Raw genomic sequence first — 14,091 nt, 5'->3', positions numbered from 1 at the left:
TTAAAGCTAGTAATTAATTGTAATTTCTTCCCGCTGGTAGTCTGATGGGAAAGTGCCCCCTCTAGATTTAATTCCCACCAAATCACTTGCATCTTGAGGCCAATTAAGGCCAAGCTGCAAGTGGACAGTATTCTAGCATACTGAAATACAATCGGGTTCGGGTTACTTTATTTGTACCCATAGGTAGATTTGTTCTGCAGCAAGAGTATGACGTCCATCACGACACGCTACTGCCAAAACGTACCAAAAACTGACGAAAGTACTCAAAATCTGATACAAATACTCCACCAATCGGCACATAAAAGAGAGAGAGAGAGAGAGAGAGAGAGATATAAATAAGGGAAATAAAATAAAATCAAGATAATATATCAGCATAGGAGCTTCAAATAGTGTACAAGCAGGCCCCAGTCAAGCCCCTTCTCCTGCCAACTGTGATTTCAGGCCTCACACAGTGAGTGTTTATTTGAGCTAGATTCATGGCGTACATAAGGTTATTAATGACCATGCTAGTAATCGGGAGGTTCTAGTTTTAGAACTGCCAGTGTGATTATTTGAACAAGGCCCCTCTGCTTTGTCTCGCCACACGTAGGCTGAGCTGTTGCTGAGCTCTCCCACTTCCTAAGCCAACCCGTTTCTTCTTCTTCTTCTTTTTTTTTCTCCGTATCTCTCCATCAGATTGTTTGACAAGCTCAGTTTTTTTGAGGCTTAGAAATGTGTCAGTGTAATTGATAATCGGTTTTCCCAATGTGTCTGGTTAATGGCTCCCTCCGTTCTTTTCATGTACAGGCCACCAGAGTGGGTAAACAAGTATGGCAACCTCAGCGAAGGAGTGTGCAAGCCAGGATACGCAGCAGCCAAGATGACAGCCATCTATCCTAAGTGAGAAGGATTGCTCTTTCTTTGAATTTCTTAACTGTGGAGTTTAAAAAAAAAAAAAAAATGTATTTGAACTTGCTTCAAGAACTTCACATACACAATCGCGAGCTTCACAAACAAATCATTTTTAATTGGGATGTCAGTGGGAGAAAAGCTAAAACTGTCACTCTTGCATACCAAGACGCATGATGTCACCCCTCAGGCCAACTTGGCCGTAAGGGTTTTGAGTCCGAAAAGAGAAGCCCCCACATTCCTCTCCAATCTTCCCCAGTTTGCAATCATGTTTCTATCATCTTCTCCCCCCACCACAAAACCCGGACTGTGTCCTTGTGATCCCCCCGTTACACAAAAGAACCTCTGTCGCCCGAGTACAAGATCTCCCGTCTTTCTCCTATCGCATCCAAGAGCCTCGCAGGCTTTCTCTGTGAATGACACCAACCCAGCTTCCTGTCCTGACTCATCACAAGCCCCGTGGTACCCAGCCCACACAGTGCACACGATCCGCCGCGGCCCTGTTCTGATGTCAGTGGCTCTTTTGATTTTTCTATTTGCCGCCCATCTCAGCTCAATCTATAGGGCATTGTCCCAGCAGCATTCTCGAGCTAAGCTAATAGAGGGGCAATTTACCGCATTGCTGAACAATAGCCAGTGGCACTCCAATGCATTACTTGAGCTAGTTATGGAATAAATTTGCCAACCCATTTCAAACGAATAAGTATTGAACCCAATGTATCTATTGCCTATTGTGTCCTCGGGTCAGGTCTGACCCATTTTCAAAAAGTTTCTATATCAAAATATATTGTATTTATATTTTCAAACAAAATAACGTGTATTGATGATAGAATGTTGAAAAACTTAGGAAGAAAAGGTCAAAAAAGTGACAAACATTGGAAAAAGTGCCAAAAGTGTTTGGAAAAGTGACAAAAACTTCCGGAAAATCGTAGAAAACACCAGGAAACGTGACGACAAACTGGGAAAAGCTTAAAAAAAAAAAGACCAAATCGTCGAAATTCTTTTTACATTTTGACCAAGAAAAACCAAAAGTTGCAAGTCGACAGGGAAGACAACACAAAACTATCCATATATATATATATATATATATAATGAATTGACAAACCAACTCTAAACACTGTCAGCCGCTCTGTCCTCTGTAAATTGCAGCGCTGCTTAGCAAGAAAGACGAAGCCGTTTTGTGAAACTTCCCTCAGCCCATCTGAGAGGCTACGTGTTACTATGTCCTCCCTCTTAATGACTTCCGCTAATCAGCAGCACGTGTCGGATCACAACACGGAATACCCAGCGGGAGCCCCCTGATTGCTGCCACCTTCAACCCAGTCACACACAGGTCAATGAGCACAATTAATGCCGCACTTTCTGTAAGCTTGTGTGTACACCTGGTATGTGTTTGTATGCAGGAGTGTAAGCGTACGGTCGAACCTACACAATCTTGCAGTCTGTGATTTATCACGTCCTATGTGAAAAGGAGACGACCAATTGACACCTTGTTTGTCACCCCGATCTGTGTTGAATGTTTACCAGGCAAAAAACAAACCGATTTAAAAGTCCTCGTTAGCATTTAGTTTGAATAGGTGTGGCCTACAGTTCAGCTGTTAGAGAAAACCTACTTAACCCCTAGCAGTGAGGTCCTCTCGTGGCTCTCCCTCTAATCATCGCCTGCTTCCTCCGTGTTTGTCTTCTGTGGAGCCCCCTGCCCTGCAGAATCCAATTTATTTTACTCCCCTCCGCTTTACCCAAAACTGTTTGTATTACAGTCCTAAATCAAGTGTTGGCAGTGAACTTGAAGCGGCACGGTTATGAAAATATTGCCCATGAGAGATGGACCTAGCGAAGGAAATGAGCACAATGCGTCCCTGCCTGTTGGCTGTTTTGGGAGCCCTCACTTTTTATTTAACAACAAGCAGCCCCCTGTCTCTCCGCTTTGTCAGGATGTCAGTGACGGACTGTCGGTCAGGGCTCAGTGACTTGCAATGGTCCGGTGTTATTTATAGTCCGTTCTGGCCTTCGAAGTCCTGGCTTTAATGGATCTCCATTAATTTGCGTGTGCGTGCATCATACATAACTGCCTCTCCTCTCAAGCCCGCTCTCTGCCTTCATGTTTTAAACCTGGAGGATAACAAGTGTATCAAAGACTGATTAGGTCGCTTGGAAGAGGTTTAGGCTAACCGGAAGGCCTCCCAATAATGTCAGCCATGTTTGGTCATTGCGGCTCAGAGCTCCACATAGCTCTTGTGAACCAATGGCAGTGTTATGGGAACAAGCTATCCAAGATTCCTGCTGAGAAACAAGGGAGTGTGGCGGAGCTTAAGTGTGTCCTCTCCTTGTTCCAGTTACTGTAGGCTGTTGGCTGTGCGAGCCATAATTTATGGTTGGTGAGAAAGAACCATGCGTGTGTGTGTGTGTGTGATGGCCAACCATCAGCCCCTCAGCAAGATGCAATAGTTATGTTGCCGGTGGTCTGGTTTCCGCTAATCTCTGTAACTGTCTTCTGTCATAAACAAAAATAATACACAGCAGCTCAATAGTTCTCTCCAAGGCGCCGTGTGTGTGGAGTTCCATGCATGTTAATGCCAAAAAAGACACACACACACACACTTGACAGCAGGTCATAAAAACACACATTCATCCTGGAGCCACACTTGCAGAAGTGGCACGTAGCCCAGCACTTTGGGTCACAGGCGTGACTAAGAGGAAATGGATTCTTTTGATTTTAGAGCTGCAATTAATCAAAGAAAAACAGGGACACACTCATACAGGCACACCAGATAAGGAAGAGTCAATGCTGGAAGTAGTAGTTCATGGGGCATTAAAAACACTGGTCACAGACATGTTTTTGAATATCAAACTCAATTTGTTTTTAATGTTGCACGATGACTTGCTTCACACTGGAGCAGTTTAACATGTGCTCTGTTATGGGCGTAAAACAGAGTTCATCTTTTAGGCTCCCATATTTTTTTTAAACGGTGTGTCAGCTGTGATTTAGGCCTGGGTGGAGAGGTTGTGTTGATGGGTTATGCACTGCGGCCGCCTTCTGTGTCACTCCCTGCCTCTTAGACTTTATCATCCGCTTAGTTTTTAGCTTCCTTTGCTTGTTTTGGGAGGCTTTAGCAGGGGAGGTAGGGATTCTTGTCCGGTTAACGACAGTGGAACAAGTGATTTTATTTATATTTTTTTTATCACTTTGCGACAGGTGAAGCAGGGATTAGGGGAAGCCACAGAGTCTCTCTCTCTCTGGAGAGGAGAAAAGGTGTGGTGGGGGAGAATGCACAGCAAAATAAATAATTTCTCTTCCTCCTTTCTGTTTCTTTCCTGCGTCTTATTGCAGGTTCATGAACCCAGCACCCATGTTTCTTGATCGGAACTTCTTCAAAACTCCTTCAAAACTTCTTTCAAAAGTCAGCAAGTACTTACCTCCGTTTGGATTCAGAACGCAAGGTAAGAACGGTTCATTCTGTTACCTTCCACCAGTGATGTCTGCTTCACATTTCTTAAACCATGTGTTCAAGGATGGGGTCCATCAAAACATAAATACTACAATTAGGGCTGGGCGATACGGAGAAAAACAAATATCACGATATTTTTGCTCAAATACCTCTATTGATACTGCAACGATATTGTAGTGTTGACTATTGGTGCTTTCACAAAATATTTACACAATGAGATTTTTGATAAATAATCATCAATAATGTGGATATAATGACTAAGTGGGTAAAGACAAATAATAGAACAGGTACAACAGTCTGGTGAGTTCAGAACATGATATAACATTACTGTAATGCAGCCTTTTAAAACCAGGAAAAGGTTGTGTAAACGTGCGTAAGCTGCAGATCCGAAACCATAAATAAAATGATAATATGCCAGTATTTGAGTTCCTTAATTCTTACTAGGCCTGTCACGATAGTCAATATATGGACTTATTGCACGATTATATGGAAATGAGCTCGGTAGCTTTTGGTGATGCAATATATTGCAATTGATAATTTTTTATAATTGAACATAAAGAGTATATTCATTTTTGACATACAAATGAATTGTTCCCAACATTTTAATCGATCACGCCACCTCTGTCACCTCGTCTGCTTTCTGTGTCGGAGGCAGAGCTCAGGCAGCGTCTCTCCACACACACACACACACACACACACACACACACACACACACACACACACACACACACACACACACACACACACACACACACAATGTCGACTTTGTTTAAAAACAGTGGCAGCGAAAAGAGGCAACACAACGAACCTAAAATCTCACCTAAAACATAACCATCCCACCCAGTTTTTCAACATGGGAACAACTGCCGCGGCTGGAGGTGGAGAGGGGTCTTCCAGACAGTTATCTGTTAGAGATGCTTTTTCCCCGGCAACGCAAATGTAAACGTGACCGCACGAAATGGCGCCCCCTCGCAGATTGCGTATCTCGCTATATGGCCAAGAATGCCAATGTTCTGCCACTTTTCATCTTTTGTTATTGTTGCAAGGCTGATGTCTATGGCAGAATATATTCTGCCTCAGTGTGTGTGTGTTGCTCTGCCTTGTCCTGAGTTGAGAGGAAGTGAGATACAGGTAATCCATCACAGTTCACATTTAGTCACCTTTAGTGTTTGTCAAAATGATGCCATCATGATAAGCAATCGCTGCTTGCAATGTAATGCAATCAGGGATTGAAAACGGCTGCTATCCTCTTCTGTCCCACACTGAAGATTTTACAATCAATGGCTGAACGGCAGATTTTTTTTGACACAAGTCTGCATCATCCATGCTTTGTTGACTTCTGGGTTAGGACGGTTTGGGATGGGTTCCATTTGGGATCTGGTTCCTGGTTGGCAAAATGCTCAGGTTCATTAAGCTATTTGTTAAGTTATCGCTCCTCGCTCTTTTCTGTTAGCAAAGAGCAATGGAAAACACACAGGCACATTAAAGGTGCTGGGTGACTGAACATGTTGTTACATAGAGCACCTTTTAATTATGTAATGGTTTAAATGAGCTTTGGCTGTTCTCCGGTTAATGTGATTTTTGCAGCTGGTGTCTGTAAGGGAAAGGACATATCGTGCTGTAACACAGCTGGACGCAGGTGTGATTTTTGAAGTGCAATACTTTCTCTAGAGAAACACTACAGCTGATCCCCGCATCAAGTTAAGATTCCCCCAGTTAACGCTTGAATTGATACATCAAGGGATTAATCTGATCAACTAAATATTTAGAATCGGGACCTTCAGTATTTGGAGTAAGTCGCAGGTGAAGAACAGTCAGCTACAGCTGTTCATTGATTGATCAATGAATGAACATTTCAGATATATATGCTGCTCATCTACTAACCTGCTATATGGAATATTAAATACATTTTTACCCCTTGCCAGTTTTTAGCCCCGAACTCTGGCTCAGCCAGTGTTCTAACCCTTCTGACCAGGCTGAAAAAAAGGTTATTATTTTAAGTTTATAATACTCGTATTGTACCATGCCCATAACTCAAAATATATGAATATTTTCTAGTCGTTTTTATTTTTTTTATTTACAATGTAGGCACTGTAGGCTTCTGTGTTTGTCATAGTAACAACCTAATCAGTGATGTCCATTTGTCTTGCGGGATGAATTCTAGCTTGGGACCAGGGAACCCGTATGTCTCCCAGCACTCCGACTTTAATGTTTCCACACACAGTGCTTGTACTTGTTCCCTGACCTTAACACACTCCAGCACTTCAGATATCAGACCAGTACACAATGCCACGGGAACTGAAGAGATAACATTACAGTTGGCTTCAGTGACGTGCTCCGTCACATATTTTCCAATACTCGGTAGCAGAAGGTACAGTCAGTGTTACCTTTTGTGCCCTGGCGAGCTCTCCGCTGTCATACGAACACACACACACACACACACACACACACACACACACACACACACACACACACACACACACACACACACACACACACACACACACACACACTGTCTCAGCCGCTATCAAAAGAGCACTCCCTGTGCGAGTGTTACACCTGGTTTCTGTTTTCTCCACGGACTGCGATGGCAGTGGGGTTTCCCTTTTAGTGCTACTCATGTGGAGAGATGATACGTGTGGAACTTGAATAGAATGCCACAAAGGATTCCAAATTGGGAACACGGAGTGGCGGTGATGGGCGGCAGGTTTATTTTTACTTTACTTTTTATTCTGCCAAGAGGTATCTTTGGCACACATCAACCACAGCAGAGAACAGTAAAGCTGTGTTGATTTGGTCTCAGAGAAAGAAAACCGTGTGCACACACACACACACACACACACACACACACACACACACACATATATATATATATATATATATATATATATATATATATATATATATATATATATATATATATATATATATATGTGTGTATATATATATATATATATACTATATATATACTGTATATATATATATATATATATATATATATATATATTATGTTCTCTCTAAATGATATCGTTCTGCAGTCCAAAGTGAAAATTTAGTTAAGCTGCGTACACGATGTTGTTCAGCAGCCAGAGGTTCACAGTTAAAAGAGGCATTTTATTTATTTTTTTATTCACTCAGTTTGACAAATTAGGAGAAAATTTAAACATTTTCACAGTGCTTTGAAATTGTTGGCTAAAGGAATTTAGCTAACCGAAAAAGAGGCTTTCATACAATATTTCCCAGCAGTTTATGACAGATAATTGACATTTAATTTAGCACAGTGCAGATTGCACTAATGTTTTATTTACTTGGCTTATGTTGACGCAATTATGTTGATAATCCGAGCATGAGGTTTACACAAGCGCTGCCTCAGTCACATGGTCACACTGTTGATGGGAGCGCTAATTCACAGCTTTATCTTCTTTGTAACATGAGGAAAGCGCAGATGCACAGGTGTATAAGTACATAAATATAACCATTATATAATTTGTATTAACCATTTGTAAAATATAACCTCAGTCTTATAGAGCCTTGCCATAACACAGGCAAGGTTTTTTTTTTTTTTTTGTAGAATACGTATTGAAACTGTAACTTGTATCACTTTTTACAGCCAACTTGGTCCCTAAATAAATTAGTCGGTAACACTTTACTTGAAGGTATCAAGGTAAGAGTGACATGACACTGTCATGATACAGTCATGACACATGAACCCTAACCCCAACCATAACTTGTCATGACAAAAACCGAATGACCCTTACTAAAAGAAGCGTTATGTCATAAACGTTTATGACTTGTTTATAATGTTTATGACAGTGTCATGTCACTCTTATGTAGATACCTTCAAGTAAAGTGTAACCCATTAGTCATACTGTAATCAAATATTTTTTTCTTCCTTTTTCCCGTGGCACTTGAATGCTGATTCAAAATCCTATTAAAGTCCAGGCCTGACAAATACCACTCTCTCATCGCATTGATTCTTTTATATTGTTTAGGCTACACGTTTCCCAACAATGCGTCTGTGTTTATGCGTTGCGTGATGCTTCCGACCTTCCTCTATGCTAGCGGTGTAGATTTTTGTCAGTTCAAGAGTTCCGTGTCGGACCAATGTCTGGACCTCCAGCCGTTCGTCTGCGGCTCTACCACGAGACATACTTTGCTGAAATGTTTACACCGGGTACTTATAACAATTAGCTTCCATGTCGTCCTCTGGAAGAGAGTCGTGCCCGTTGTGATTTTTCACCCGCTTGGATGCAGGTGTGGTCCTCGGCCTTGTGTTTATGCTGCTCGGGGTGATGCTTGACGCCAGACATCGACACCACATCCAAACAATGGGCTGTTGCTCTGCTCGCCTCTCCTCAGCAGGTTAATCATTAGGATCGTTAGCCAGGGTGCACAGGGCTGCAATATGTCTCACAGACGGCTTTGAGGCCCCCAGTCTAAACTCTCTTGTTCTCACTCTCCCTTTACTCTCGCTGTGGCTTTGGGCCCCCCTTTGCAGACTATGTGCTATATGGTGATTTATATTAAGTTAAGTAGAGAGGGCAATGAAAATGTCTATATTTTTATTTTATTTTTTTAAACGTATGACGCAGGAAATTTTGTATTTTTTCTGTGTCAGGTTTCTCCTTTCCATTATAAGACGTAGGCACAGCACCCAAGACGTTTTGGGCCACACCACCAAAACTAAATGACCTTTCTAAGATCTAATGATTGTAGTCGGTCCCCAGTGGACTTCTTTAGCGTTGTCTTTAAGCTGTTTGAGCGTTATTTATTATCTGCCCTAGCTTTTCCAACGTTTTGTACACAGAACCCGTAATAATAATAATAATAATGGTCCAAAATGATGTGAAATTGCATTTTTTTTCTTTCTTTTTTTATTGAAAAACGTATCCTTTTCTTGGGGGAGGACCTCCAAACCTCAAGCCAAATACATGCACCCAAGTCTTCCACAGGCTCAGGGAAAATACTGCATGTTGGATGTAAATAAAGAAAAGATGAACTGCCGTCATTAACTTTCAAGTAGTCCTTCTTTGGTGCTTCCGCGTCACTACAAATGTAACGTGGATCAAAGATAGTAACAACTATAATGGAATATGCACATTTAGGCTATCATGTTTATAAATTACAAGTTTTAGAGGCCTAAAATAGCCAGGTGAAGAGAAAAATCTGTGTAATATCTAATGCTGGAAGCATGACTGTAGCGGAATGCCCCGAAGAACATGGCAGGAATGTGTGCAATGGCTAAACATACCCGTTTCTCACCCTGCGATCAGATGGGGGGCTGGCCACGCAGGGAGACGAGCTCGACATCGCCCACTGAACCAGCAGAATGTGCTTGTTTGAAAACGGCATTCCTCTCTGAGTGCTTTTATGGGAGAGTGTCTAAATACTCATGCATACCATCCTGAGCGCTGTATGTCTGTTTCTCCCAGACTCACTCCTCAAGAACACAACAGGTTTTTTTTCTCTGCGTTATCCCATCCCCAATATTTCTGATTGCTGATTGGTCACTCCTTATCTGTGACTGAATAAACGGACAGAGGTGTTCTCTGCAACTGTCTTAGACCACCTAGATTGCTATATCTCTCATGGTATGTTGACGTCCTTGGCAGTTTCTTAATCTTTTTAAAGGAGCAATTCTCTCAGTCTCTATGGGTGTCGGGATATACCGACATTGAAGATGAACTTCATATTTAAAAAAATAAATAAAAATAAAGAAATATTAATATGGTAACACACACATGATATCCTCTAAATAATCCAGCGCCTCTTAAATCATTTCCATTTTCTTTCCATTCTTGCTTTGTCTACCTCCCTCGAAACCCCCCAATTTTTTTTATTTATTAGTTCATCTGGTTGCCTTTTCACTAGGGGTGTGCAAATGGCGTGTATACTATTGTCCTGAAATGAGTTTAACTCGCCATTCCCATAGATGGCGCTGCGTCAAATTCACACTGACGCCTGGGCACTCTTGTCATAATCAGAAGAAGAACGAGCGCAGCGGAGGTAGTTTAGTCGGCCCGAGCAATGGCAAACCTCACCGAAAGAATTCTTCAACCTGCTCCATCCTCATTGAAGGCGAGAGTTTGGGCACATTTCGTTGCTATATGCAGGCTTTGCAAAGTGAAAGTTAAGTATTTTGGTTTCCAGTCTGAGCTGCAGGGCGAAATCAAATTGCCGGCAGATCGGGCTGGGTTTATCCAGTTTACTCCGCCAATGTATTAAAACACAAACTAAAATAAAAAATAAAAACGTTACCAACAAGTATTTACATTTAGTACGCTCCATGTAAGAAGTGAAGCGTCGGTCACATCATAATTGTCCTTTTTTTTTTTTTTCTCTGCAGAGAGAGTCATAGACAGCATTTTATCTGCCACGAAGAATTACGGGCTTGGAGCGGCGCTGGACAGGTAATTATTGCTGCTCGCACACATCAACAGGAAGTCCTGTTTCATCTATCCATCACTTCTTAAGTGTTTGCTAACTGTCCCCTCCCGCCCTGCAGCCTCAGCTGTAAAAGATGCGTCATTCTGGGCAACGGGGGAGTCCTGTTGAACAAGTCTCTGGGCCCCCGTATAGATGACTACGATGTCGTAGTGAGGTAAGATGGCGGCATAGTCAAATATATAAATATATGAATGTCTGAGCAATTGGTCCCTCCAAACAACAGTATTGTGTATAATGTACAAGGCAAACGGTAGCAAAATGATGGAAACAATACCATTTGTGACATTGAATATATCCTAATTAAAAGAACATCGTATTAAAGGGCTTATTCAGCAGTTGATGAAGTATAAATAAATAAAATCCCAGGTCCCTAACTTATGAGCCGGGGACTTTTCTTGCTCACTAAGGGGCCTTTCACACCTGCCTCATTAAGTTCGGTTGAAACGCACTAGAGGTGGTTTTCCCCACACTGGGATGCGCATCGAAAGCGGACCAAACAAGCGTACCGAGACCTGCTTGATGAGGTGGTCTCGGTACGCTTTCAACTAGTGCTGGGCGGTATACCGGTTCATAACGTATACTGGTATTAATTTCCCAAATTATGTGAATTTTTCTTACGCCGTAATACCGGCGCTCCGGCAGAGGTAAACGGCAAGTGATTTGAGAACGAGACCCCTGTTAACTGCGTACCCTTCTCAGTCACGGTAGTAACTTTTATAACAACAATTAATAACCCACAACTAACTCTCTTCAACAGCATAAAACACCATAGCACACAACAATTTGACATAAACAATTTGTAACACTAATAATTGCACGTTTACAAATTGACACCGATGACCGGCATGCTGGGTAACATTATAGCTGCTAGCTAGCCAGGTAGCATAACAATGGGTGTGAAAACGCCCTGAGCCATTTCTTTTGTGCTGGCAGGTTGAACGAAGCCCCAGTGAGCGGTTATGTCAAAGACGTCGGGACCAAAACCACCATTAGGATTACCTATCCAGAGGGAGCCATGCAGAAGCCCGAGAAATATGATAAAGACTCGCTTTTTGTTTTATCCGCTTTCAAACCCCTGGATTTCAAGTGGCTCAAACAGATGGTCTTCAAGGAGAAACTGGTAAGGATATTTTAAAACCGATTAAGGAGTGAAAGTGAAAATCTTGAACATATTAATAAACACACAACACAGAAAGATGCAGGAATGGTGACTCGCAGCTACTGAAAGAGCAAAGGTAGGGCTGGATCATTGATCGAAAATCTAAAAAGCTGTTATCGCCTCTTTTTTTTCTTTTTTCTTTCATGACGATAACTTGGATGATTTATTTCTGTTGATAGGCCTACTTTCTCCTTAAAAACATTATACCGCGTCTGCAGGGTCCGAAATTAACACTCGCCAGTCGCCAAATGCGTGGGCGACACAGACACTGGCGCACACACCAGACACCAGCCGCTACCTTCTGTTTACCGACAGCTAGCGTTTAACTCAGGCTAATTAATTAGCTAGTAAGTGCCGATTTTTGGCAGCCAGCCTTCCAAAAGATAGCCCAATGAAATTAAATGTAAATCGATCATTAACCGTGGGCCCGAGAAGCAGGAAACGGAGTCTCAGTTCACCCGTCCGGGAGGCTCTTGACACACTTTCCGCACTCCGTGTCCGCCGACAGCTGTAGGCTTGTACCGGTGTTGATGTTGTGTGCGTTGTCGGACACATGGCAGCCACTTTCCTGAAACCGCTTGCGGGACACGACACAAGTCCACAGCGGCCCGCGGTGTGCATGTCTCCAGCGCCTCCACCTGCAGGTTGTCAGCTGTGTGTCTGCCTGGTTTACTCTCGGGCGGCCGCTTTAACTCACCGGTCCTCATCAGTGTAGTTTCATGTGTCCACGTAGCTCTCCACAAGCAGAAAAAGGAGGAGCTTAAAAAGCAACTTGCTGGTTCAAAGTTAGGACTAACAAGTAAATTAGCCGTTAAGAAATAGATTGTATAGCCTATTTACATTTTTATCATGCAAAAGACGTTTTTTTAAACTTTATACAACAAAATTAATAAACACATTGTCCGTCGTTTTACAAAAAAATTAAATTATCGTAATGTATCGTTATCGAGGTAAAATGTGCAATTTTTTTTTTTAGGTCATATCGGGCAGCCCTAAGCAAAGGTGTTTCACGTGTGTTACATCAGGTTGTTTCTCATTCAGGATTCCTTCACATTATGCCAGTCTTTGACCTGCAGTTATACCATGGTCTGGGTGAATACTCGATTCTGATTGGCTGCAGGGTGTCCATAAAAAAGGAATGTAGGACACCTACTAAAGGAGTTCCGGTGAAACTGACTGTTTACCGTTCTAAATGAATGCGCTACATTAAAACAAAAAGGACATGTGAATCTGTTATTTCCGAGGGGGTAAGCCAGCCTCTACAAAGCGTACCTCCTATGGCGCCATTTTGATTTTCCATTGACTGCCATTCATTTTGACAGCGAATAACTTTTATATCTGAAGTGTTTTAAAGACTCTTATTTGTCCATTGTTTACATTGTCGTGTTTCTAAAGAAACACGACAATGTATAAAAGGCTCCATTACCTTGTATCTCACGTTATGGCTCTGTAGCAGACGCTTTTGTAAAAATAGACCAACGATTGTGTCATAACCACACGACTTTCTGTCACGTAGTAGACAAATTACCGTACAATACAGGAGAAGCTCGCAGGCAGTTTCGACTCACATTAGCTGTTTAAGTTGAATTACTAATGTTAACTAGCATTTTAGTTAGCAATAATTAGCCTGTGCCTATGTTATCTCCTTACAAATACCTACGCTCTCCGTCCCTGGAAGATTGGGAAAGGTTTGAGATTTCTCTTTGCACAGCTACCAGAAGACTTACAACCTGCTGGTCTGGTGGATGTCCTCCAGAGGACACGTCATGCCTTCGCGGCGAAACATTTTTAGTTTATTCCCCCCTCAAAAATAGGTAATTGAGCATAAATGATGTCTGTGGCTTGCACAGTAATAGCATTACTGAAGGCTAACTGTAGCTCGCGGTTCATCATCTGTCTGTCTGGTTCTTTCCAGCTCTTGTGAGGCTAGTTCTTCGTCTGTATACTCGGGTTCGAATAAATAAGGACGGCCATCAAACTCAAAAGCCTCTTCCATGTGTTCAATATCTTCTATATTCTCCATAGTCGCATTACTCCAAGCTTCCTCCCTTGTGAACACCTCCGCTCTTCACTCTTCACACACTACGCTCCGATCTGCACACTGCTGTTTACCTTTTCCTGCTACAACTGAATTCCCACGGGACTTCA

At 42.2% G+C, this 14,091-nt stretch overlaps 1 protein-coding gene across 11 annotated transcripts in view; it reads left to right on the top strand.

Moving 5' to 3' along the window:
* The window catches only part of st3gal3b (ST3 beta-galactoside alpha-2,3-sialyltransferase 3b), a 54,669-nt gene that overhangs the window by 24,063 nt on the left and 16,515 nt on the right, over positions 1–14,091 (top strand). For all 11 annotated transcript variants that reach the window (XM_039815368.1, XM_039815370.1, XM_039815371.1 and 8 more), the window contains 5 exons: positions 787–879; positions 4,220–4,329; positions 10,684–10,747; positions 10,843–10,938; positions 11,718–11,904. In XM_039815368.1, the coding sequence (XP_039671302.1) occupies positions 787–879; positions 4,220–4,329; positions 10,684–10,747; positions 10,843–10,938; positions 11,718–11,904 (550 nt within the window). The remainder of the gene's footprint in view (positions 1–786; positions 880–4,219; positions 4,330–10,683; positions 10,748–10,842; positions 10,939–11,717; positions 11,905–14,091) is intronic.

This window comes from Perca fluviatilis, chromosome 11 (assembly GCF_010015445.1).
Source record: "Perca fluviatilis chromosome 11, GENO_Pfluv_1.0, whole genome shotgun sequence".
In the NCBI taxonomy this organism is placed as follows: Eukaryota; Metazoa; Chordata; class Actinopteri; order Perciformes; family Percidae; genus Perca; species Perca fluviatilis.
This window is presented reverse-complemented; position numbering and strand designations above follow the sequence as displayed.